At 35.0% G+C, this 27,518-nt stretch overlaps 1 protein-coding gene across 3 annotated transcripts in view; it reads left to right on the top strand.

Moving 5' to 3' along the window:
* The window catches only part of LOC115413803 (vam6/Vps39-like protein), a 76,185-nt gene that overhangs the window by 5,770 nt on the left and 42,897 nt on the right, over positions 1–27,518 (top strand). For 2 of the 3 annotated variants that reach the window (XM_030126901.1, XM_030126903.1), the window contains exons 3-12: positions 1,994–2,059; positions 2,158–2,222; positions 4,456–4,498; positions 4,628–4,722; positions 6,437–6,535; positions 6,630–6,722; positions 12,189–12,372; positions 19,562–19,682; positions 24,200–24,320; positions 25,465–25,594. In XM_030126901.1, the coding sequence (XP_029982761.1) occupies positions 1,994–2,059; positions 2,158–2,222; positions 4,456–4,498; positions 4,628–4,722; positions 6,437–6,535; positions 6,630–6,722; positions 12,189–12,372; positions 19,562–19,682; positions 24,200–24,320; positions 25,465–25,594 (1,017 nt within the window). The remainder of the gene's footprint in view (positions 1–1,993; positions 2,060–2,157; positions 2,223–4,455; positions 4,499–4,627; positions 4,723–6,436; positions 6,536–6,629; positions 6,723–12,188; positions 12,373–19,561; positions 19,683–24,199; positions 24,321–25,464; positions 25,595–27,518) is intronic. The other variant, XM_030126902.1, reaches the window with a different exon arrangement.

Below are 27,518 nucleotides of genomic sequence, written 5' to 3' on the forward strand. Positions count from 1 at the left end.
GCTGAAAATGTACTGATAGAGGAAGGGAACACAAGGGAACATGGAGCAGAGTGACTGTGACTCAGAATCAGAGTATTTTAATGTGTCAGATACAATAGGAACTGAAATATACATGTATAAGTACAAACAAGTAAAAATATGAATATAAAAGATGGGAAATAGAAACATGATCTGATTGAGGATAATATTCAGAAATAGAATATGCAAATAAAAATATACAAACCTAAACAACTGTATAAAGACAAAAAATATATATAGTTTAGAATATGCTATTGCCAAATCTACAGACTTCAGTCTTCTTGCTCAGATGGGATTACTGCACCCTGAGTTCAGGTAATAGGACCTAGTCCAGGAGCAGGACTCAGAGGAGATGAAAGGAGAACTCAGAAGTGGCCTTAATAAAAGGTATACTCCTGTCTGTTAGATATGGTTTGGTACAGAAAGTCTGACATGGACCAGAAAACTGGGTGTCACAAAGGATGCTGCAAACATCATAAAATAAAATAAAATTCATTTTTGACCAAAAATGTTTTAAAATGTGCTCAGTGACACAGTTTCATCAAAATGTCACTGATTTTTACAAGGTTTACACCAAAGTGCTTAGCATGCAGTTCCCACAGGAGTGCACTTAAATTTGCCTTTGATGTGTTAAATAAGATATTAAACTGCACTGACGTCAAAATGTAGGAAAATGTATTGGAAGGTTTTGGGCTTATTGACAAGTAACATGGTTTCAATGGGCATAGTAACACAGTTTCAATTCTTGATCCTATTATGAGGCACTGGAGGCAGGGAGGGTGAAGTGTCTTGCCCAAGGACACAATGGACCGACTAGGACAGAGCGGGATTCGAACCGCCAACCCTTAGGATCAGAGAAACTTTGATTTTTCTCATAGATGTGTGTGTTCCCTTACCTGACCATATTGCATAGTGTCTATAAATATGACAACTTCAAATTTTTCTTTTAGTGCAAAAAAAACCATTAAATTATGAAAATATGTGAATAACCAGAACAAATATGAACAACCTGAAATGTCTTAAAATTAAGTGTAATTTTACCAATATTCTGCCTGTTATTAAATGTTTTATATCTTTGCAGATCCGATCCTTAATGCCCATGTATGAATGATAAGATGAGGCAGAATATAGTTAAAATTGCACTTATTTTTCTTAAAAATTTCATTTTTTTTCCAGTTATTCACATGTTTTTTGTTTGGATGGTTTGTAAATGTAAATATTTTCATGTAATTTTACTTTTGTTTTACCCTAAAGCAAAAACAAAAGCTTAAAGTTGTCATTATTTCTAGGTTATTGTGTTATTAATTTACTGAAATGTTTTGTGCCTTTGCAGATCTGATCCATAATGCACATGTATGAATGATAAGTTGAGGCAGAATATTGTTTAAAATTGTACTTATTTTTCTTAAGAAATCTGATTTTTTCCAGTTACTCACATCTTTTTTTTTGGATAGTTTGTAAATGTAAATGTTTTCATAATGTAATTTTATTTTTTACACTAAAACAAAGAGAAAAGCTTGTAGTTGTCATTATTTGTAGGTTATTGTGTTATTGTTTGACTGAAATGTTTTGTGCCTTTGTAGATCTGATCCATAATGTACATGTATGAATGATAAATTGAGGCAGAATATTGTTTAAAATTGCACTTATTTTTCTTAAGAAACTTCAGTTTTTTCCCGGTTATTCACATCTTTTTTTCGGATAGTTTGAAAATATAAATATTTTCATTATATAATGTTATTTTTTACACTAAAACAAAGTGAAAAGCTTGATGTTGTCATTATGTCTAGGTTATTGTGTTATTATTGGGCTGAATGTGGAACCTGGTGGAAAATGTGTTTGATATCCCTGCTCTAAACAGTGAAGTAGTGACATATCAGCCTGAACTGTCGATGAGTATCTAACCATCTGTGAGGAGAGTCTGAGGACATTTCAGATGCTGACTCTGTCTCTGTTTGTGTCCATGTCTCCACAGAGGACTGGCTGCTTGTAGGAACCAAACCAGGCCACCTCCTCCTCTACAGAATAAAAAAGGATGCAGGTACGCAGACCCGGCGAGGACACTGGACCAGACCCATTCCATTTGTATGTTTTTTTTTTGGAAGTTGTTTTTCATAAATGCCTCTGTTTTACCGACAGGAACCAACCGGTTTGAAGTGACGCTGGAAAAATCCAACAAGAACTTCTCCAAAAAGATTCAGCAGGTAGAGAACCTAGTAGAAGGATTTAGATTTACCTCAGGCTCTGGGGCAAAGCATTGTGGGTATATACAGTTGTAAATGTCAGCTTTACTTTACTTGAAGTCACAGGTGTCAAACATACGGCGCGGGGGCCAAAACCACCCCGCCAAAAAGGTCCAATCTGGCCTGTGGGATGAATGTGTGAAATACAGAAATTACACTGAAGATATTAACAATCAAGGATGTTAAAATTATTTTAGTTCAGGTTCCACACACAGACCAATATGATCTAAAGTGGATCAGACCAGTAAAATACTATCATAGTAACCTAGAAATAATAACTACAAACTTTTCTCTTTGTTTTTTTATAATTATTTTTTTTATTTCTTTTCACATGTTCATGGATGTAAAATACAACAAACAGTACAGCAAGGCCAGTTGAGGGTTACAGTATTCAACAGAAGATATCCATAAATAATACAATAAAAGGAAAATAAGGGCATCACATGACCATTTCATTTATAAATCCAATCAGTTTGTCCCATTTTCTATCAAACTCATCTTTTTTAATCTTAAGCTATAAGTCATTTTTTCCATCACCCATATTTCCTGTACTATATCTAACCATTGTTTGTATCTAGGTGGGTCTGTAGCAGGCCAGTTCTTGTTATGGCCTTCCAGCCAGCTGTGATATTCTCTTTGTTTTAGTGTAAAAAAAAAAAAAAAAAAGTAAAATTACATGAAAATGTCTACATTTGCAAACTATCCTTTAACAAAAACTGTGAATGACATGAACAACCTGAACTTTATTAAGAAAATAAGTGCAGTTTAAGTTTATTTTCAGTGTCATCATTATGTTATCATTTATACATGTACAACTTACAGATCGCAGTGGATCTATAAATACACAGAATATTGGTACAATTACATTTAATTCTCTTAAAGGGCTCATATTTCTTTAAACCCACTTTTCTTAGTCTGTGGTTCATTTATTTGTGTATTCAGACCCCAATAGTTCATACAGTTTGAATTTGAACCCTCCAGCTGCTGCAAAACTATCTTTATTTTCATTTTAGCAAAAATCCAGTGAATTTCTACAACCTGTTTCAATTCCTGCTTAATTTGTTCCGTTTTATAACTAGTTCCGTCTCCACATTTGCACATATCAGGTCCAGACTTCAGACCAACATTTCTCCAGTATTTCCCCATAATTGTTTGTCAGCAGCAGTGGTTGTAGTCCAGACTGAAAATATGTCCATTAGCTCAAATGTTCAGTTGTTGGTTGAACGGGACAGAGCAGCACAGCCGACAACCTGGAGGGGGCGGGGCCTGAAGTGGCTCATGTTCATTTAAAGGGCCAGCGCTCCAAACCACCTTTCTGGTGTCATTATTCAGAAATAGGGTTGAAGATGGACCTGTGGAGTTGAATGAATGAAGAATTCAGACCCAAGCAGAGTTTTTACAGTTTATGGAGACCACAGGGAAATGTGGGAAAAGGAAGAATTCTGTTTAAAAAAGCAAAATATCACTCCTGTAAGATATTTCATGTTCATGTTATTCACATTTTTTGTGAAAGGACAGTTTGTAAATGTAAATATTTTCCATTAATTTTCCTTTTTTTTTAACACTAAAACAAAGAGAAATACTTGTAGTTGTCATTATTAATAGGTTATTATGATGGTATTTTACTGGTCTGACCCACTGTAGATCAAACTAAAATGATTGTTAATATCTTCAATGTAATTTTAGAAGATAAACAAATGTGAACAACCTGAATGTAAGTGTAATTGTACCAATATTCTACGTGTTACTAAATGTGTGTTTGTGTAGATCCATTGTGATCTATTACTTACAATGTACATGTGGAAATGATAAACAGAGGACTATTATTGTTAAAATTGCACTTATTTTTCTTTACATTTTCCTAATGTAATGTTTCTTTTTTCACTGTTATTTTCCTGGTCTGATCCACTTCAGATCATATTGGGCTGAATGTAGAACATGAGTTTGATGTCCCTGCTTTAAGTGTTGCATTCAGTGACTTGTGGCTGAGTTTGGAAATCCCATACACATCAAAAGTTAGAAAAACTAAGGATAATTGATGTGTTTTGGATGAGTCCAGTCAGCCTGAAATTAATATTAAAACCACATTTATTATTATTTTTTTTTATCAGGAAAGTCTCAGGTCACATTAGTTATATTTTACTGTTGTATTCATTTCATTTCAACCTGTTTTTACCTGTTTTGTTTTCCACAGCTTTATGTCGTGTCACAGTACAAAATTCTCGTCAGTCTCTTAGGTAAGTTTTTCTTCCTATGTGACCCTCGTGCTGTTTTGTAAGATTTATCGATACCTACCAGCCGTGAAACTACCGTCTCTCTGTGGACTCCGTATTCATCCTTCTTCATTTATCATCCCTGTCCAATAGAAAACAACATCCACGTCCATGACCTTCTGACATTTCAGCAGATCACTGTGGTGTCCAAGGCCAAGGGAGCCACGCTGTTCGCATGTGACCTACAGGTTAATGACCTTCTCTTGATTTAGGTTTTAACAGATTTCAATAAACGAGCGATAAAGGTTGGCCAAAATGGTACCACAGACGGAGTTTTCACATTAAAGGAATTCTTCCCTGTTTGACAATAGGCTCAGTGTTTTCTTTATATTTATCCAGGGTTTGTGCAGGTCATTAAAAAGCATTAAAAATCATTAAATAGATTTTGTGAAAATTAAGGCCTTAAGTGGCATTTAAAAGCATTAAATTCCATGTCCAGAGGCATTAAAAAATTAAATACGCTTGATGGAAAAAAAAACATTGTTATTCAGGATTTATTTTGATTATATAAACATTTAATCATTTTAATTGGAAGTATAGTGTGATGATTGACAGGTGGAACCCTGTAATTGACTATTGTTTATGGCCGATACACAAAGTCACAACACTGGATGCTTAGAATGTAATGTGCTGTGAGTGTGTTCATGCTGTGGTGAAAGAGCAGAGGGAATATTAGCAAATGTAGGAAAAACTGAGAAATGGAAGTTTCAGCAGAAGTGATTGGAGGAGGAACTATTCAGAACCTGGTTAAAGCCTGTGGACGGTAAACTGACAGAAAACTATATATAAAACTGTATCTGCAGTTGGACATGGGCTTTAAATGTGTTTACAGTAGCATTAAAAAATGTAAAAAAAATATTGGGAAAAATGGAATGTGTATGTTAATCAAAGAAATCCTTGAACTTGTATAATTCTATTCTAATTTGTGCTGAACCTGTTTGTATTTTGTCTGAAGTTTGAACCTGGATGCTCTAATTGTTGTGGTCTGTCTTTTGTGTTTATTTTTTATTCGTTTTTTTTTTTCTTTTTTTCATTTTTGTTGTTGTCTACTTTGTGTATCCTAAAATATGAAGATAAAAATAAAATATATATTAAAAAAAAGAAATGGCATTAAAAAGGGCATTAAAAACCATTAAATTAGATTTGCTGATACCCACAGGAACCCTGTAATATCCCTGAAATGGAGTCAGTTCCAAGGTTATTATCGTTAATGAAAACTAACGAAATGACGAAAACTAGAATTGAAAAAACATTTTCGTTAACTGTAATGAATAAAAACTATAATTAAAAGAAAAAAAAAAGATAAGTAACTGAAACTGTATTGTTTGCTTCCAAAACTAAGTAAAATATATAAAAATTATGGATAAAATTCCCTTTGTTTTCATCTTTATCAGTATCGGATTGATATGAATCAATTTATTTCCCTCAAGCAATTTTAGCTGCTGGCACCATATGATATTTAACAGTCCGTCACATGTAGTCACTTGTTGTTTTGTCGTCTTCTGGTCCCCACTCTACCTGGAAACATGGAGACTAAAGTTGGGAGAAAGCAGCAGAGTCCTGTCTGGGATTTATTTGAATACGACGGAGAAAAAGAGAAAAGATATAAAGAAACTAAAACTGAACTAAAACTAAGCATTTAGAAAATATCAAAAACTAATAAAAACTAGCAAACCTGCTCTAAAAACTAATTAAAACTAACTGAATTAGAGAAAAAAAAGTCAAAACTAAATAAAACTAAACTATAATGAAAAATAAAAACTATTATAACCTTGGTCAGTTGAGTCAGTTGTTACATCTGACATAACAATAGTCAGAGCGATATTTTTCCTCCTGTTTCCACATTTTTTAGTGTTATCATATTTTCCATGTCAAGTCGTATGTTTTGCTTCTTGTCTTCAGCTAACCAGCTCCGGAGAGGAAAGGCTGAGGATGTGTGTCGCCGTGAAGAAGAAGCTCCAGATGTATTACTGGAAGGACAGGGAGTTCCACGAGCTGCAGGTACAGCCAAGGACAGCAGACGTGGGACTCATTCCACTTGTGCCCCCCCCACACACACATTTAGTCTCCCATTGTTTACCTTTTCGTCTCACAGGGGGACTTTGGTGCACCAGATATTCCAAAGTCCATGGCTTGGTGTGAAAACTCCATCTGTGTTGGTTTCAAGCGGGACTATTACCTCATCCGGGTATGTGTTTTTAAGACTCCATCCATAATCACTAATCAAAGAATGAACAAATGTTTTATTTTAATCTTATAAAAAGCACAATTCAACCACCAACAAAAGCCAATGAAAGAAGCAAATTATCAACATAAGACAAGCAAAAAAGAAATACTTAATACAATATTAGTGTTATTTACACATCTGAAAAACAGTGGGGAGAAGTAAACATTTATTTAACCCACCCCTTTATTAAAATATATACACACAAAGTATGTCAAGCTATATTAACATAACATGTATGTGTGTTTATAGCAATCAGTATATATATATATATATATATATATATATATTTATTTATTTATAGTTCCACATCTTAATCCACTACATGTATACAAAAAATATGGTTATAATTTATAATTATATACAATTTTTCTTATAGTTTATGCTGTATATGATTGTCTCAGTTATGTTTCTTAAATAACCCACAACTATATTAGTTTATATAAATACTCTATCTATCTAGCTAGCTAGCTAGCTAGCTAGCTGTCTGTCTATTGATTTATTTATTCTCTTTGTGTTTCATTTTTCACTTGTTTATTTTTCTCTTCACTCACTTGTTGTTTGTTGCTGCTGTTGAATTGTGAGATTTCCCCATGGTGGGATAAATCTTGTCTTATCTTATTTTACCTTATCTTATCTTAACTTACCTTAACCTACCTTACCTTACCGTACCTTTCTGTATCTTATCTTACCTTATTTTACCTTAACTTAACTTACCTTACCTTTCTGTATCTTACCTTACTTTACCTTACCTTACCTTACCTTACCTTACCTTACCTTATCATATATAAATGTATTTTCTGTCTGTTAATGGAAAACAAATGCTATAGGTGGGTTAAATCTTATCTTATCTTATCTTATCTTATCTTATCTTATCTTATCTTATCTTATCTTATCTTATCTTATCTTATCTTATCTTATCTTATCTTATCTTATCTTATCTTATCTTATCTGTAGATGTATTTTCTGTCTGTTAATGGAAAACCAATGCTATAGGTGGGTTCAACGTATGCAGTGACTCCAAAAAAACAAAGCCTAAAGCACCACTTTAACATCCTTTACCTCTCAACGCCTACAAATCTGCATCTTCTCCTCGTTCCAGTTCGTGATTTGACTAGATACACACCCAACATATGCCTAAATATACCACCAGCTTCACTGAAATCTTGACATAAATGGTAATGAGCTCCTCTACAAGCTTTTGGCAGGTGTGTTTCACGTCTGCAGGGACTGAGCGTGCTCATAGACAAATGTTCGACGGAGTCTCACTTGAAACTGTTCTTTATATAACACCTCTGAAGACAGATTTTGCTGAGGTGCTGTTATATAATCAGTTCCTGTCAGAGTTGTCCTTGATTTTTGTGTATTTATTTTTGGACTTTTACCTCTCTGTCTATTCGGAATGGTCTTTACACCTTGTCTTTCCCTAATGGGCTTTTCTATGATGATGCTTTATTGTTTATGAAGTATTTTGTAACTGACCTTACAGCAAGAGATTGAGCATCAATTTGTTTACTTGAATCTGCAGGAGTTGACGTCAAAACAAGGAAAAATAAACTATATTAGGCAGCAAGTGAAAATTTAGTCATTGAAGCTGATGTGTTGGAAGCAGCAAAATGATTAACGTAAGGAACTGAGTGACTTTGACCAGATCCATATTGTAACGGAGATGACTGGGTCAGAACATCTCCACAACTGCAGGTGTCATTGGGTGTTCCTGGTCTGCAGTGGTTAGTACTAGGGGTGTGTATCGACAAGAATCTGGCGATACGATACAAATCACAATACTAGGATCACAATACAATTAGGGATGTAAACAATTAATCGACTAACAATTAATTGTCAATAAGAATTTGCTTGATTAAATTATTAATTGTCAGTTAATTGCCCTTTTCCCCCCTTCCACACCTGTCCGAAGGCTGCCAGTTTGTTGCGACGCTGCGGCTGGGACAGCCGGTCATTGAACCGGATTATGGCATTGATGAGTTAGAATGTCTTTATGGACATGGTGGAGCCAAACACAGACTGGCCTGTCTGTTTGTGGGAGCTGTGCACCCCCAACTAAACACACGCACAAATGTGGGGTCGGTATTGGAGCGTTTTCCCTGGAGGTTGGTGTAGTCTACAGTCAGTGAAAAGTTTCACTTTCACTTCTGCGGGGGCACGGACTGCACCATACCCCCATAGTATTGCAGGTAGGACGGAAAGTGATGTACGCACGCACGCGGTTGCCAACCAACACGCATGCATCCCCCGGCTGTACTGCCCACATGTGAGTACTACCCCCCTCCCCCCAACGAAACGCACGCGCACCCCCACACACACCGGCGAAATGCACATGCGTACATCCCCCCCCCCCCCCCCCCCCCCCCAATTCCACAGGAAACACTGACTGTATCCAATAGTTCAATACATCAACTAGAAGCACTCGGAGAGCGCAGACCTTCGCCAAGGCTGATCAGTGGCCCCCCCCCGTGGGCCCCCCCACGCCAAGGAGGTTATGTTTTTGCCAGGGTTTGTTTGTTTGTTTGTCTGTCTGTCTGTTTGTTTGTCTGTCCGTTAGTGTGCAACATAACTCAAAAAGTTATGGACAGATTTTGATGAAATTTTGTGGTCTGCGCCCCCCCGTGGGCCCCCCCACCCCCGATCACCACCAAAATTTAATCATTTCTTCCTTATCCCATTTCCAACAAACCCTGAAAATTTCATCCAAATCTGTCCAGAACTTTTTGAGTTATGTTGCACACTAACGGACAGACAGACAGACAGACAGACAAACAAACAAACAAACCCTGGCAAAAACATAAACTCCTTGGCGGAGGTAATCATTAAGGAATATGACATGCATTTTTCATGAAGTGTATAATCAGTATTTAGCTTTTATTCTTATAGACCATCTTGAAAAAGAAATTCAGGTTCTCAGGAAAATTGCCGCTTATCAATTAATTGTTAATCGATCGATAAGGGCAACCAACTAACGATTAATGAATTAATTGATGATTTGCATCCCTAGATACAATATATCACGATATATCATGATACTGTTAAAAAGGCAGTTTTTTGTTTTTCTTTTTTTTTATGATTATTTCCTTGAAGAATTGAATTACACCAGAAATCTGCACAAATACTAAACACATTTTTATTTGATCACAACAGGATCTAATGTTATATCACAAAATTTACCTGTTAAAACTTAAATGATGTTTTACAGACATTACAGTTTAAGATCCTGTTCAAATGTTCATATTCAATTAGTTCATCACCAACATCATAACATAATTTTTGTGCAATCCCAACAAAGGAACTAACATTATTTAATAAAAGAGTGTTAAATATTAATAAATAAAACATAAAACAAAAATGAATAACAAAAAAGCAAAAATGAACCTCCACAATATCTGCATTTGAATAAATACCTAAAAATATCGATACAGTACTTTTTAATATCGATACAGTATTGTGAAATAAAATATCGCGATATATTGCAGAACCGATATTTTCTTACACCCCTAGTTAGTATTGACCAAATATGGTCAAAAGAAAGGACATCCCAATCTCAGCACCATAGAGCGTCTGTGGGAGGTGTTGGACAAATAAATCCAATCCATGGAGGTCCATCTCTCTACTCTCTACTCTCTACAACATGATTTAAGTAATGTACAAGTTAATTTACTGATATTTCTGCTCATTTGTCTGGTATCACCCCCTCAACTTACATCCAACATTTGCTGTGACTTAGTGTGCGGAAAAATTTACACCTCAACACCAAACAAAATGAGCAAAATACTCAACAAAATGGAGAAAATAACCAAAAAACAGAACAAAAATGAAGAAACAATCAACAACATGGACAGAAATTAAGTAAATAATCAATAAAATGAACAAAATATTCAACACAAAGGGCGAGGATGAGGGAAATAACCCAAAAAGTTGACAAAAATGAAGTGAAAATTTGGAAAATAATCAACAAAATGAACAAAAATGGCAGAATATAGTTATGTTTTGATTATGGAGGTCCACCTCTACTTCCAGGACTTCATGGATCTGCTGTAACATTTTGGTCCAGATACCACACACACCTGCAGTGGTCTGTTAGAGTCTAGGCCTCGGGTCAGAGCTGTTTTAGTGGAAAAAGGGGAAACGACACAATATTAGACAGGTGGTAATAATGTTCTGATCCCATAGAGCAAGGGTGTCAAACTCATTTTGATTCAGAGGCCATATTTAGCCCAATTTGATCTTAAGCGGGCCAGACCAGTAAAATAATGACTTAATAACCTATAAATAATGATGAATCCAAGTTTTTCTTTTTGTTTTAGGACAAAAAAACCCCAATTAAATTATGAAAATATTTACATTTTACAAAACAGATGTTAATGACCTGAAAAAACAGAAATTTCAATAGAAAAATTTGTGCAATTTTAACAATATTATGCCTCAACTTATTATTTATACATGTACATTACACACAATGTTACATAAACATTTGGTAACAGGCATAATATTGTTAAAATTTTGGAGTTTGGAACTAAAATTTGAACAATTTCTACAATATTCTATCTCTTATTATTAACACAACTACACATCACAGTGGATCCATAAATGCACAAGACATTTAGTAACAGGCAGAATATTGTTCAAATTGCACATTTTGGGTTGTTCATCTTTGTTTTTACATATGTATTTATTTGCATTTTTTGTGAAAGAATAGTTTTGTAAATGTAAATATTTTAACAGTATAATGTTATTTTTTTCACTTAAATTTTATCCACATAATTTGTCGTTGTCATTATTTATGGGTTATTGTGTTGTTATTTTGACTGTAGATCACATTGGTCTGTATGTGGAACCTGAACCAAAATGATTTTGACAACCTTGACTGTTCAGATTAATTTTTTATACTTTTATCCCACGGGCCAGAATGGAACCTTTGGTGGGCCAGATTTGGCCCCTTTGGCCGCATGTTTGAACCTGTGCCATAGAGGATGGATATGTTGAGGTCCAGTTGTTCTTTAGATGCTTTTGGCTGGTTCTAAACACTTTACACTGGGATTGAACAACAAGATCTGGAGATGGTCTGACCCCAGGGGTTTATCAGTGTTGTTCAGATCTCTACTCTTCAACATTTTGCTGTTTCTAACACATGAACTTGGAGGTCTACATGTTCACCTGGTGTCTAATATATCCACCACTGACAGTTCCTATTGGATTCAGATAATCCACATTAATACCACTTTGCTGTCAGTGTCAGAATATTATGGCTGATTGGTGTACAGCGGGTTAACTACAACCATCTACAGCAGCGGTTTGACTTTTTTTTATACCTTTAGTTTGATTTCAGTGATAATGTGCTCCAGCCGCACCAGCCCTGACATTATTAATAGCTTTGGCATCTCCTGATTCACCCACACTCTCTGTGCTGTCAAATAGATGGATGGCCGTGGCTCCATCAAGGAACTCTTTCCCACCGGGAAACAGTTGGAGCCTCTGGTTGCCCCACTGGCTGATGGGAAGGTGGCCGTTGGGCAGGACGACTTAACCGTGGTGTTGAATGAAGAGGGAACCTGCACCCAGAAGTGTGCGCTGAACTGGACGGATATCCCTATAGCAATGGGTAAGAAACAAGTAGAAAAACAGGTTTAATCACATGAGGTTTTCTTAGATTCTACACTTCTTTATGTCTGAGGTGCACATTCATCACATTCGTCGTCTTTCTGCTGGTTTGTAGATAATGAAACAGACTACTTCCCATTCATTTCGGTGCTTTTGGGCTCTTTATATCTTTGCTACACTTAAGTTGTGTTCAATAGTAATCCAAACTGACAGCAAAGTCAAAAGGACACACACATGCCGAGAAACAAAAGCCAAAAAAAGTCTGCTCTCAGCTCCATCGTGAGTTATTCTTCTACAACACAGAAGGTGTTTTTGCCAGAATGTGTCACTCCTGGCCGCCTGTTCATCTGTGAAAAAACTAAATTGGCTGCTCTTTTTCAACCCTCAGAAACATTACACAATAGCCCCGTTAGTCATGTTATAAGTGAATAAATATTATATTTAGACAGTGTCTTGAAAACAGCCGTTTATGGATCCTGCCAAGGACAGGTCCACTATAAATTAAACCACTTAACATTAATTAGCCTTTCTATAACTATATCCTTGTGTAATGGGGACGAAACGAGGAAACACCTCAAGATGGAACAGATTTTTAGCATTTAGTGAAACAGAAACCTGCTGTGCAGACCACAGATCTGACAGTTATTTTAGGTGGATGAGAGCAGAGCAGCTACAATTACATGCTGGTTTTAGGAGTGTCATTTCACTAAAACACTGTACTTAAGTGCAAATTTGAGATAGTTGTATTTGATTATTTCCATTTTTTGGATCTTCTACTGCCCTACATTTGTCAGACAGCTTTAATAGTGCTCACAGTTTTTCATCTCCTTCCTGCCAAATGAAAAATGTCCAAATGTGATGATTCTGAATGTTTGTGATTAACTGAACAGTGACGTGTTTCCTTTATAGGATGACTTTCAGATTTTCCTCATTCTTTAGTTAAATCTAGTCTTTAAAACCATCTTGGAATCACCGTCAGTGCAACGTCACAAACTGAAAACAGGCCATTTTCACCTAAAATCTTTCTAAATAAGTCCAGAGTTGGAGTTCCAGTGTCTCCCTGGGCCCAAATTTACTAAACTGTAATGTGAATCTCATCTTCAAACATTTTTTACTGACATTTCCACCTTTAAAACAGTGTTGAATAAACAGGTTTTTAGCATTTAGTGAAACAGAAACCTGCTGTGCAGACCACAGATCTGACAGTTATTTTAGGGGGATGAGAGCAGAGCAGCTACAATTATATGCTGGTTTTAGGAGTGTCATTTCTCTAAAACACTGTACTTAACTGAAAATTTGCAATACCTGTATTTGATGATTTCCATTTTTTGGATCTTCTACTGCACTAGATTCCAGGGGATAATGTTGCCCTACATTTGTCAGACAGCTTTAATAGTGCTCACAGTTTTTCATCTCCTTCCTGCCAAATGAAAAATGTCCAAATGTGATGATTCTGAATGTTTGTGATTAACTGAACAGTGACGTGTTTCCTTTATAGGATGACTTTCAGATTCTCCTCATTCTTAAGTTAAATCTAGTCTTTAAAACCATCTTGGAATCACTGTCAGTGCAACGTCACAAACCTGACAACAGGCCATTTTCACCTAAAATCTTTCTAAATAATAATGGATTAGATTTATATAGTGCTTTTCTATGGACACATACTCAAAGTGCGTACAGAGGATCCATTATTCATTCACTCTCACATTCTCCCTCTGGTGGTGGTAAACTACATCTGTAGCCACAGTTGTCCTGGGGCAGACTGACAGAAGTGTGGCTGCCAATCTGCACCTACGGCCCCTCCGACCACCACCAAACATTCACACGCATCCATACACCAGTGTGAGTAGCAGCACTGGAGGCAAGGAGGGTGAAGTGTCTTGCCCAAGGACACAACAGCACATGGACAGAGCGGGATTCGAACCACCAACCCTTCGGTTATTGGACTACCCACTCTACCATCTGAGCCATGGCCCCCCTTAAAATAAGACCAGAGATGGAGTTCCAGTGTCTCCCTGGGACACCAATTTATTAAACTGTAATGTGAATCTCATCTTCTACATTTGTTACTGACATTTCCACCTTTAAAACAGTGTTGAATAAACAGATTTTTAGCATTTAGTGAAACAGAAACCTGCTGTGCAGACCACAGATCTGACAGTTATTTTAGGGGGATGAGAGCAGAGCAGCTACAATTATATGCTGGTTTTAGGAGTGTCATTTCGCTAAAACACTGTACTTGAGTGCAAATTTGCGATACTTGTATTTGATGATTTCCATTTTTTGGATCTTTTTCTATGGCACTAGATTTCAGGGGATAATGTTGCCCTACATTTGTCTGACAGCTTTAATAGCACTCACAGTTTTTCATCTCCTTCCTGCCAAATGAAAAATGTCCAAATGTGATGATTCTGAATGTTTGTGATTAACTGAACAGTGACGTGTTTCCTTTATAGGATGAGTTTCAGATTCTCCTCATTCTTAAGTTAAATCTAGTCTTTAAAACCATCTTGGAATCACTGTCAGTGCAATGTCATAAACCTGACAACAGGCCATTTTCACCTAAAATCTTTCTAAGTAAGTCCAGAGATGGAGTTCCAGTGTCTCCCTGGGCCCAAATTTACTAAAATGTAATGTGAATTTCATCTTCTACATTTTTTACTGACATTTCCACCTTTAAAACAATATTAAATGAATGCACTTTATTGCCTGATCCAGATTAGACACAAAATGTCAACTAACTACAGACTGTACAGACTAGCCAGCCTTCACTGATGACATCTGAAACAAACCAGTCACATGAAACAAACTGGACACAAACACATGAATCTCCTCCATTTCATCCATAAAACACAGTTGCTGGAAGTCTCTTCTAAGCACAAGATAAAAACTATTCTATCATAGCATTAGGATGGTGTATTAGGGCTGCAAAATAACAGTTATTAGAGGGAAAAAAGTCAAAAATATGTCATGTTTTTCTTTAATCTCAGAGAATATCCGACTTTTTAGTTTTAATCTATGACTCAGATAATTTGCAGTGTTTCTTGTAAATATTATTTTTTCTTTGCAAGTGTATTAATTTATTTTTTTCTTCTTAATTTGAGATCTTAATCAAGACAAAACAGAGCTTTTTCCTTGAAATATTACGTGCTTCTTCAACTCACACTTGTCTTTTGTTTTACCAGAAATGTCCCTAATATGCTGAAGATTGTTAAACATGTCATATCAGTAGATTATGACAGGTCTGGGGTTTTTCCACTCTTATATTTGGAAAAAGCGCTTTTAGAGATACAGTATGTGGTTCTCCCAGGACTGCGATACTACAAACACATGATGATCTCATAGAATATGATCCGTCTGTAAATCAAAATTACCGACAGTTTATAAAGATATTCGGATGAGCTCAACTTTAAACATCAGCAGGAAAAAAAAACATCCGATATAACAGTAAAACACTGACAGGGACCATTTTACTGCACAACAAACACATTTTAACCACATTTTTCTCATAATACTCGCAGAACTTTTCCTCACAGTGGAGGGTTTTTCGCATTAAACCTTAAATGTGCAGACTTCTATCACTACCGGTCTGAAACTGGAGTCTGATCAAGGACAGGCTTTGCCCACAGGGGAGAGTCTGGGTTCTGATATGAGAGGTGGACACTCAGATGAACTGTAGACGCTTCATCCTCTGCAGTGCAAACACAAATTTAACTTGGCATGTTTTAAGTACAGTATGCAAATAATGCTAACAATGCAATACTGTGTAAAAGTCAGAATAGAGTGGAATACAAGAATACAATACATTAGGCTTTATTAGCATTGTGTGTTCAGTGCAACAATATCAATAAAACACCAATACTACAGAAAATAAGAATAGAGCAAATAAAAAGCTGTTTATTTCCTTGTTTGTCTGTTTTAATGATGCCTATGTCATCATTATGTGGATTTTTAAATGTTTTAAATTTATAGCGAACAACTGATGTATTAATGTTGGCTGTTTGATGTTTTGTTTGTGTTACCTACCTAGGGACTGCAGATGAAAAGTAGTTATTTTTACTAATTCTGGCATATTTACATTGGTATATATTTTTTTTTATTCAGCAATGTTCATAAATGTGCATGGTCCCCGTTAAATAAACCAATAAATACACAAATAAAAAATAAAGATAAGAAAATGGAATGTAAAATTTAACAAAAGTAAGATAAGAGTAGAGCTAAGTAGAATAAAAAATAGACATAAAATAAGAATAGGCCCAGTATTTAAAATATTAACAGTATTATCTTTGAAAACAGTTTGGACACTGATAAACTCAAGTCTATATATAAATAGTGCATTTCTATTTTGATAAATATTACATTGTTATTGCAGAACAGAATATTGTTGCACAACTTAATTGCACATAGTTCACATTTTTCAGGGTTATAGTCTATCGTACATAGTTTGTTGATTTATTAAAGTTCTATTGTCCACACGTATGCATTTGTCTCTGTATTTAGATCCAATCTGATATATGTGACGTATGAACAGCAGGAAAAACTAAAGTTTCGGGCTAAAAACAGCTTCTATGAACCAAAGCGGTCGTATTTACTGTGACTTCCCTTTACATTTAACCCTTTTTTCAGACAGTATGAGATTTATTGCATTAATTTACTGATGTTTTATACCAGCTTTCATTCAACACACGTCAGATGTTTCTAATTGTTAGTGCTGCTTCTTGTCATGGGGTCAGAGGTCACATTAAATAGTGACTTTAACCTTTACAACACATTTAGTTCAGTTTTTTGTGCATTTTTTGAAGGCTGTGCACATATTTCCTGTATTTTCTTGTTTTATCAGAGGAAAAGACAGTGAGAAATAAATTTGTATGATCATTTGAACCCTGAAAAACAACAAAGATAAAGGTGCAATAAGACTTTTTTTTTTTGCACAGATCTGTGTATTTTGAAGCAGAACTCTTTTTTTTTTTTTTGTATTATGTCTGATCTAACGCTGTGGACCGAACACAGTTGTTGTCATAGTAGTTCAGCAGGTTCGTCCACACAAACAGTAACCGATACTGAAACACAAAGTAAATTTGGCCTAAATAGAGTCAGTGATTAGTCAGTCGTCGTCTTTTCTCTTCCTTAATCTTCTCTTCCTCGTGCAGCGTCTTCTTTCCGCCGGGTCTAAGCTGTGGTGATGTTTTCCACATGTCAGAGGGGGAAATGCAGTTTTATCTGAGCCGTTTCATCTTGTGACTAAGACACCAGCGCTCTTCTTTAATAATGAACTTTGTCACAGAACTGATGCAGATGAGCTCTCCTTTTGTTCCATAAGCGCTGCTGTTTTCACTGCTCATTGGCATTCAGAGGAACCACACGGAGGGGAAATGAAGCCTCCCAGCGCCGGTTTCATACAGTCGGCAATTTCCTCGTTGTGGTAAAGTCGACGGCGTGTGTTTGCTTTGCATCAGCAGAGGATGAGAGCTGGTCAGTCTGAAGTCCATCTGACTGACCGTTCCTCATAGCTGTGGTTCTAACTCAGAGCCCCAGGTCTCCCCTGTGGGCCAAGTTCAGAGTCCAGCCTCAGATCTACCCAGATAGACTAGACTTCCTGCCTCATTCCAGACCTTTAAACCACAGCTCAGTCACCAGCTCTCGAGAGTGAAAGTGTATCAGATACGTCCAGTGTATGCACCGTGAATCTGTATTTACGAGGGAGAGTCGAAAAGTTCTCAGACAAATGTAATAAAAAGTTAATTTATCAAAATAACAACAACACAAGCTCCATTAGAGTCTGAGCACTTTTGGAATCTATGTTTCCATCAATAGATTCCTTCTTTGTAGAACTGCTGGGCCTGTCTTTGACACAGTCTTTGACATTTGTCTCCCTAGTATTATGTTCATATCCAGAAATAGAAGAAGTGTTCAGATTTAAAATCATGGGGAAAAAAAATCTAAAAATATGAAAATGCGCTTTCATTCTTCAGCTGTTTGTCCAAAATCAACACTTTAACTACAAAGAAAAATTAAACTGATGGTGGTTCATTTTCCTGCAATATTACAAAGTTGGAGAAAGAAAGAAAGAAAGAAAGAAAGAAAGAAAGAAAGAAAGAAAGAAAGAAAGAAAGAAAGAAAGAAAGAAAGAAAGAAAGAGGCAAATAGACTCAACCCTTCTACAGAGGTTTATGTAAAGTATGACAGGATGTGTTGTGATTCATTCAGTGCCATTTTTGCATTCTGTTTTTCCTAAAATAGCATCCAGGCTTTTATTTCTCTCAGCTGCAGAAGTTACAAGGACTGTAATAGAATCAGACCTTTATTTCAAATTTCTTCTGTTTAATAAGTAAAAATGGTTACATTTAATGCAAAACGTCATTTTGATTTTATGACATTTGTGATATTAAATGCACTGTAACACGCTTTTCTACTTCCATAACGGTTACAAAATAAACTTCCTCTGAATAGAATTGATCCAGTGCTAAACACAGCTTTTATTGTCTAAACATCCCCTTCCTTTTGAAGTTATAAGTTTCCACAAATGAACAAGTAAGACACACACCTGCAGTGTCTGAGATCAGATAATAACACTTCAGATGAGAGATCTACAGCAACAGTGTTTAAAATCAGATGGATTATCACTGATGACATCATCATTTTGCGTGTCTTCATTGGACATGGAAACATCATCCACAAGAGCATTTAATATTTACATTTACATTTCAAAATTGCCATTTTGTGTTTGTGCTTAGATGTGGTCAAGCTTAGCATGACCACCCTGTCACCACAAAATATAATTTAATGTAAAACTTTTCAAAAATTCTTAATATATTTGTTGAACATTACACAGTCGTCTTCAAAAATGACCAACTTCACCAACTCTAAGTCCAACATGTGGTCGTTAAATGCTAACTTTAGCCAAAGCTGTCCACCCTGTCATTTATTTATACATGTATCTGTAGGTAACAGGGTGGACATATTTGTTTCATATTTTGTGGTCTGATTGTACTTTGCTTGCAAAAAAATGTATTAAAAAAGCAGTCGATTTAACACATTGAACGTTAAGTGGAAAATCTTGAGGGTTTTTTGGGCATTTTGAGTCTGATAGACACCTTACAGTGATACAGACCCCCCTCTTGTATTTTCATCTAGTATCACTTGTCGTTGTGCTCAAAGTGACGGCGTTGTCTCTCTTTAAACGTCCTCAGAGCATCAGCCTCCGTACATCATCGCCGTTCTGCCTCGGTACGTGGAGATCCGGACCTTCGAGCCAAGGCTGCTGGTGCAGAGCGTGGAGCTGCAGAGACCACGATTCATTACATCAGCAGGGTGAGGCTCTCCTCTCTTTAATCCACTTAGCACTTCAGTGTTTTAGTGCGAATGATGTTGAGTTTTCTGTCACGTCTTTGGTAAACTGAGCTGTTGTTATGCACTCTCAGATCAGGTTTAATTGCCCCCAGATCCTGGACCGAGGCATTTAATATCACATGTCTGTTGATACTGAAGCTGGTATTTTAATACAGTTACAGAGTATATTGTTAAAATCAATCCATTGTGTAGGATTAGCAGAGTAAATCTGATGTACATTATGGATAAAGTGCTTGGACACAAACTGATTTTAGTAAAAGTACATAAGCTAAAATAATAAATTAAGTGCAACATTAAGCTTCATTCAGCCTAAAGGAAGTAAATAAACTGAAGGATTGGTGCATACTAACAGTCATCAGCATTTCGGTGTTTTCTCTTCCCTTTATTGATGAGTGACCATGTTAACTCGTCACGAATTGTTTCTGTTACATTATGTGACAAATATACCTTTCACTCGTTGATATAGTCATAATATTGTTAGCCTTATAGCATAATTGCCTAAGCCATGCACTATATGAACAAAAGTATATGGACACATTGAATTCAGGTGTTTCTTTTCTAACAGGGGTATGGGATACATAACAATAATACGGTTTTATATCGGGATGAATATTATATTGATTATTAATATCGACATTTTTATCTTAAATCCTCATGACCAGGACATCTAACAGCTGTAGACATGATATGTCCCAATATTTATGTCCATATAGTTTATAAACATCAATATTTCCTTAAAGTTTAATGGTAGATTTTTCTTCCTCAGTGAGATGTGAAGAAAGTAGATGGTTAGTTGTGGTAGAAAATTATTTACAGTCAGAGCACAAAAAATATCTCAGAAATTTAGAGGAAGAACATTTAAAATCATTGCCATTGATTTAAAAAAAACAAAATCAATATTGAGAGATATTAAGTAAAATATACTTTTGTCCATATAGTGGATGACTTTTATACACTATATGTGTGTACAAAAGAGGATAATGATATGTTTGTTTGTCGTTGTTAGTTTTTATTACAATTTTTTTTTTTTCGGTTTCCATAAGTGCGACCAATTTCGGTGTGATTTATTTGACTGTGACTGAATATATTTTAGTGAAAAGTCAAACCTAAAATTATAGAGTTCATATTATGTCAATTTACAACTAGAAAGTTTAGTTAGTGTCATATACATGGATATATAATTTGGAACTTGAAGTGATGGTAACATATGATATATAATGTACATTATAACTATTGACATGGTTAACAACTTACAAAAAACAACACTACATTACACTATAGACAACACATCATTGGTTGTATATACATAGATTTTATTCTTTTTCAACGTGTATAATTACAAGAATTCAAGACGATTCAAAACATGAATGATCATGACTTTTAGTATCTGCCTGACTTATTCCTTTGTGAATAGCTCTTATCAGTTCTACTCACTGCACGTCTGTTGTTGTAAGACCAGGACAAAATGAGTCATATAATCACAATTCAGAACCTTAACTCTAACATTCATAATCAGCCAATAAAAATAACTGTTTTGCTTAGCGCTGCATTACAGTAAATAACACTAATATACTTTTTAATCCTCTGGGTTGCGTCTCCTCAGGGCTTAGATTCTGTTGAGTGTTTGTTTTTCAGCTGCTGTGTCCAATTGGAACTGAAATGGTATCGATCACAGCTCTGCAAAATGTGTCTGCTTTAGTTTTCCTGTGTGAGGTAATTCGACGCTGCAGGTGTTTTAGTGCTGTTTTTATGACAGCTGTGTGACAACGGAAGTGAAATGAATTAAAGTTAGTATTGAGCAGTGATCGATCCCAGTACACATCTGGAAGGTCAGATCTGTTTTCTGCCTCAAACCGTCCTCTTTGTCTCCAACGCCTACAACAGCTGACAGAGGATAACAGTAACGATTTAGGATGTCTGCCAATGGCCTTAAGTGTCAAAAATGCACACTTTATGTACTCATGTAGAAAAATACATATACTTATATAAACAGGAAAGAAAAACCTTCATTTTTGCATGATTGTTTAAAATTCTGACCCAGCCACTAAAATCAGCAGCACATTAAATTCCTATACTAACACCCTACTACCAAGTGAGTAAAAAATGTACATTGACACATTTTAGCATTTAACATTTGACCTAGCACAAAAAAATAATAATGCAAATTAAAGGTACGGTAGGAGATCCTGGAAAAATGGTTGGAGCAAGCTACATTTTGAAAATACACAATTCAAAAGTCCAAACCCCTTTCTTCAGACATCCCCCCCAAAGCCACACCTCCATTGTATTGATTGTACTCCTGAGGGGGGAAGGGGGAGGGACAAAGGGCAGTTGAATTTGATAGACGTATCACCATCCAATCATTTTGATGGGCTGGTTAAAATGATTGGATGTTTTTTTTTTTTCAGTCCTGTCCTTTCCACAGGTGGCTAATTTTTTTTAATTTTTGTGTTAGAGCATTTAATTAATTGGTTGCAATCAGGGTGTGAAGTGGATTGTAAGCAATATAGTAGAAAATGCTCCAGGAAAACATCTCCTACCCTACCTTTAATCAATGTCACTGTTAATCATTGATCTATGCCAGGATGAAAAAATACACACTGTATTTATTCATGTAGAAATACATACAATTATATAAAGACAGAAAAACATATGCAAGAAGAGCAGGTTCTGGAATAGAATAGAATAGAATAGAGTAGAGTAGAGTAGAGTAGAATAAGAATGAAAATCAGTTTTTCAGCTCTGTTTCTTATTTAGCAGCAAAGACACTTAAAGTGCAAAGTAACTGTATAAAAATATCACACAAATTATACTGAAAATATATACTGAAGAGCATTGACAATATATAAAAAATTACTAAGAAATACTAAAATATACAAAAAGCTAACTCTATAATACAGATTATATAAATATATACAACATATTAGTATATATACAGGCAGTATGGAATATGTACAAGGTATGATTAAAAGACGAGGTGCATGGGTTGGGATTATTGCACTAAATGTTAAAGTATAAAAGTACAACATTGACCTTCTTGTTTCATTTTCTGTATTTGTCTTGTTTGCCTGTTACATTGCTTTTCTTTTGTTATGTTTGTTGTGTATGAGTTGATACCATAGATGCACTTACTTACTGTTGTGTTACTATTCTGTCTAATTAGGTTTTAAAATTACGCAAAATAAAGTCTTACCCGATGTAAAATAATGTATAATTCCACTGAAAAGCACCACAGCTAAAATAACTGTTTTTTTTTTTATGTATGGAGTGTAACATCCAGATATTTTTGTTAAAATGTATGAAATAATAGCAAAAAATTCTCAGCAAAATATGTACTAAAATGCAGAAAAATATGATGAAATATTCATTCTTAGTTACTTCCCAGCTCTGCAGTAAACAGAGAATTTACCTGTTAAAATAGTATTTTCCACCATTTATTTCATTAAATAGTACATGAGGATGTTGTATGCAAACCTTGCATTAGCAGAAAAGTAAAGCAGGTATTTCACTGCATTTAAGTCACTGATCATGTAGATATTCATGAAAGTTCAGAGGAAAGTCAATGGTTATTGTATTAAAACAGAGAAAACTGAAGAAAAAGTGAATTTTTTCAGCAAAATATTAAACCAGTGTGTTTATCCACTGTCATTTATCAAATTACATGAGTTTTACTGGTGAATCAATGTTGTAGAAGATGACGGTGTTTCCACGTTCAGGATGAATGGATCATCAGTTATTAAACATTTTACATCAGTAGATTATTTTGGTCTGTGGCGGCTGTGTGGGTCTTTCTGTTTCATATTTTTTACTGAAGTGTGTACAAGAGAAACAAAGGTACTGACATATACCAGGGCACACAGATGTCAACATTAACCATGTTTGTATACACCATTAGATTTAGATTTGCTTATTTTTAAGAACAAATAACAATGAAACCTGACAAACAATACAATGAAAAGAATACTAAGACATAGTCTGTGTAAAATAATTAAACTGGTCACATTAACATGAGAAAAAATATAAATAAAATAAAAAAATGTAAAAAAAAAAAAAAAAAAAAACTTAAAAAAAAATCCATAAATGGTTGCCATTTATTGTAGAATTTGTTGGAGTTTCCCTGTTTTGAATATGTAATTTTCTCTACTTTTAAAAAGGACATAACCTTATTAATCCATTGTGTGGTGGAAGGGGCTGTTGTGGAAGCTGTTTGGGTCTTTAAGGGTTAAGATGCACCGTGAATCGTAATCAAATCATGGGGTCATTGATGAATCCCATCCCTAGAGAAGTTGGACACAAGTTCCAAATGAGATATCGATGGAGACGACCACTTTGGTTCCTATAAAAGACACTGTTTTCATCTTGTTACTTGGTTGTGGTTTCTTCTGATGATGCTAATGAAGTGGTTTCCTTCCCACAAAGAAGAGCCCTTTTGTTCTGACCCGTCCTCCATCTCATCTCCCCTCCTTTATCTCTCTCAGGCCAAATATCGTGTACGTTGCCAGTAACCACTTTGTGTGGCGTCTGGTGCCGGTGTCGATAGCCAGCCAGATCCGGCAGCTTCTTCAGGACAAGCAGTTTGAGCTGGCTCTTCAGCTGGCGGTGAGTGTCCACACCACCTCACTTTACATTTAGATCAGTTTATTCAGTTCCTCAGGATTCAGTTTGGGCTTCAGCTTAGACAAAAAAAAAAACATTGAAAAAACAACACTTATCTGGATTAACCTCCCGGTATCTGGGTGAGCATATTATAAACACTTTGCACTTCATGTTATAAAAGGTCAGATTATTTTTTGTGATTTGTTTTAGGTCAGAATTCAAAATTTGTTCATTTTTGCATGATTTTTAAAAAAAATTCTGATCTATCCACTAAAATCAGCACATTATAAACAATGTTAAATTCCTTCACTAATAGCATAAAACTTAACTGAACAAGATAAACCAAAAAATAGAATAAGAAATTTAATTAGTGAATCAATTAAAAAAATACATAAATAATAATAAAAAAAGCACAAAAAATAATAATGAGGCATATCCAACAATGTTGCTTTAAATCATTGAAATATGTCAGGCTGCAAAAAAAAAAGGAATCAAATTTTTATGTAGTAAATGGGGAAAAAAAAGTTTTGTGTTTTTTGTTTTTTTTTTTGTATCAAAAAAAAAATGCATGATGCAATGTTAGATGCATCAAAAAATGCATTTAACATTTGACCTAGCACAAAATAATAATAATAATAGGGCATATATTAACCAATGTTTCAGTTAATCATTGACATATGCCAGGATGAAAAAATCCAAAAAATAAGTAATAACATTTTTATGTTGTATATTGAAATAAAAGTTTTTTGTGTTTTTTGCATAAAAAATATCTGTTTTTAACCATGGCATTTAAAGGGTTAAAAATATGACAGTTATTGAGTTTTTGGTATTTTTGTTTTTGGCCCAAGTTGATGAAATACAATTATTATAATTTTTAAAGTTAAAAATGAACTGTATGAAAAACATATTGTCATTCCTTACGAATTATGAATACCAGAGGGTTCAGAGCAGCATGTTCAGGGAACAGTAGAGTTCCTCTGGGTCTGTCCTTTATGGTTACTTTATCTAACAGTACATCTCTGCATGTGCATTTCCAAGAATAAACACTGACATTCATGTGTTTTATTCCATTCCTCGAGGCTGGCATTCCGTTGTAGCTGTTTTACCATCGTGTGATGAGCTTTTTGACTCTGGTTTTTCTCACCAGAAGATGAAGGATGATTCAGACGGCGACAAGAAGCAGCAGATCCATCACATCCAGAACCTCTACGCCTTCAACCTGTTCTGCCAGAAGAGGTTTGACGACTCCATGCAGGTGTTCGCTAAACTGGGCACAGGTAGGGCTCCGGAACCGTGAGGCGTTCAGGAACAGTCTGTAAAATTAGAAGCAGACCTCGGTCAAACTGGGGACATGGTTCCGTTCCCCCCAAGGTGGTTCAATGGGCTTATGTTACCTTTTATTAGCTGCAGTTATATGGAGATGTTTTATGAATCTGTTATGACATTTAGTTTTTCTTTTCATCAAACAAGACATCTGGATTGTATTTTGAGAATGAGTCCATAAAAAGAAAGAAAGAATCTGACGTTCAGCCTTCCAGTGTCTGTGTATATGTTGTTAGGTCTTAAAAAGTAAAAGATTCATGACAGTAACATCACTATTATATCATAAAATGCGTGTTGGTATTGATTGAACTGTTACAAAACAACACCAACGTGTAACCAAACTGCAGCTGGTGGAGTATGTCATCAAAAAAAAAAAAAAAAATCCACTTTTTTTAATAATGAGTTAAAAATGTTAGCTAACTTTAACCCCTTTAGTTCAAAATTCTTGCTTTAAATCTGAAAATCCACACTTCCATCTATCTACACCTGGATTGTTTATTTTTAGATCCACTGTGTTGGTGTACACAGGAAAAACTATAAGAGCACTATCACTGTCCAAATACTTATGGACATGACTGTATACTTGTAAATAAGATCATGAGATAAATGATTGGTAAAAATAAATAAATTAGTATATTTGTACTTCTTACTCCTTTTTGAGTATGTGATCTGTGTTCTTGAGAATTTCTTTAATTTGATTATTTTTTCTGTTTATTTTGCTAATCTTTTTTGTGTTTGTGTTATTTTCACATGCTCTGAAGTACGGGTGTCAAACATATGGCCCGTGGGCCAGTACCGGTCCACTAAAGGTTCCAAACCGACCTGTGGGATGAATTTGTAAAATGTAAAAATAACACTCAAGATTTTAACAATCAGTTTAGTTCAGGGGCCTTATACAGACCAGTATCACACTATAATAATAACCTATAAATAATGACGACTCCACATTTTTCTGTTTGTTTTAGTGTAAAAAAGTAAAATTACATGAAAATATTTACATTTACAAACTATCCTTTCACAAAAAAATGTGAATAACCTGAACAAATATGAACAAAGTGAAACGTCTTAAGAGAAATAAGTGTAATTGTACCAATATTCTTCTTGTTGTTCAATGTTTTGTGTATTTGTAGATCCACTGTGAAGTGTAAGTTGTAATTTACATGTGTAAATGATAAACTGAGGCAGAATATTGTTAAAATTGCACTTCACTTATTTTTCTTTAAAGATTTCAGTTTTTTAATGGTTGTATATTTTATTCACTTTTTTTAAAGGATAGTTAGATATAAACGTTTTTTCATCATGTAATTTGACTGTTTCACTTTAAATCATAGAGACAAGTTTGGAGTTGATATTATTTTTATATTATTATGTTCTTGTTTTACGGGTCTGATCCACTTCAGATCATATTGGGAGGATGTGGAACCTGAACTAAAATGAATTTGACACCCCTGCTTTAAAGAGAAATATATCAAACTCCTCCTACATCAGGGGTTTCAAACTCATTTTCTTTCAGGTTCCACATTCAGCCCGATTTGATAATAGCATAATAACCTATAAATAATGACAACTGCTAATTTTTGTCTTGGTTTTAGTGCAAAAATCCCCCATTAAATTATGAAAATACTTACTTTTATAAACTATCCAAACAAAAAAGACGTGAATAACCTGAAAAAACTGAAATTTCCTAAAAAAAAAAAAAAAAGTGCAATTTTAACAAAATTATGCCTCAACTACAACTACAAAAACACTCAACACTTAGTAACAGGGAGGAAATTGTTAAAATTGGGCTTAATTTTCTTTAGACATTTCAGGTTGTTCATATCTGTTCAGGTTATTCACATTTTATTGTTACAGGATAGTTTGTAAATGTAAATATTT

Source organism: Sphaeramia orbicularis, chromosome 22 (genome assembly GCF_902148855.1).
Source record: "Sphaeramia orbicularis chromosome 22, fSphaOr1.1, whole genome shotgun sequence".
Classification (NCBI taxonomy): domain Eukaryota; kingdom Metazoa; phylum Chordata; class Actinopteri; order Kurtiformes; family Apogonidae; genus Sphaeramia; species Sphaeramia orbicularis.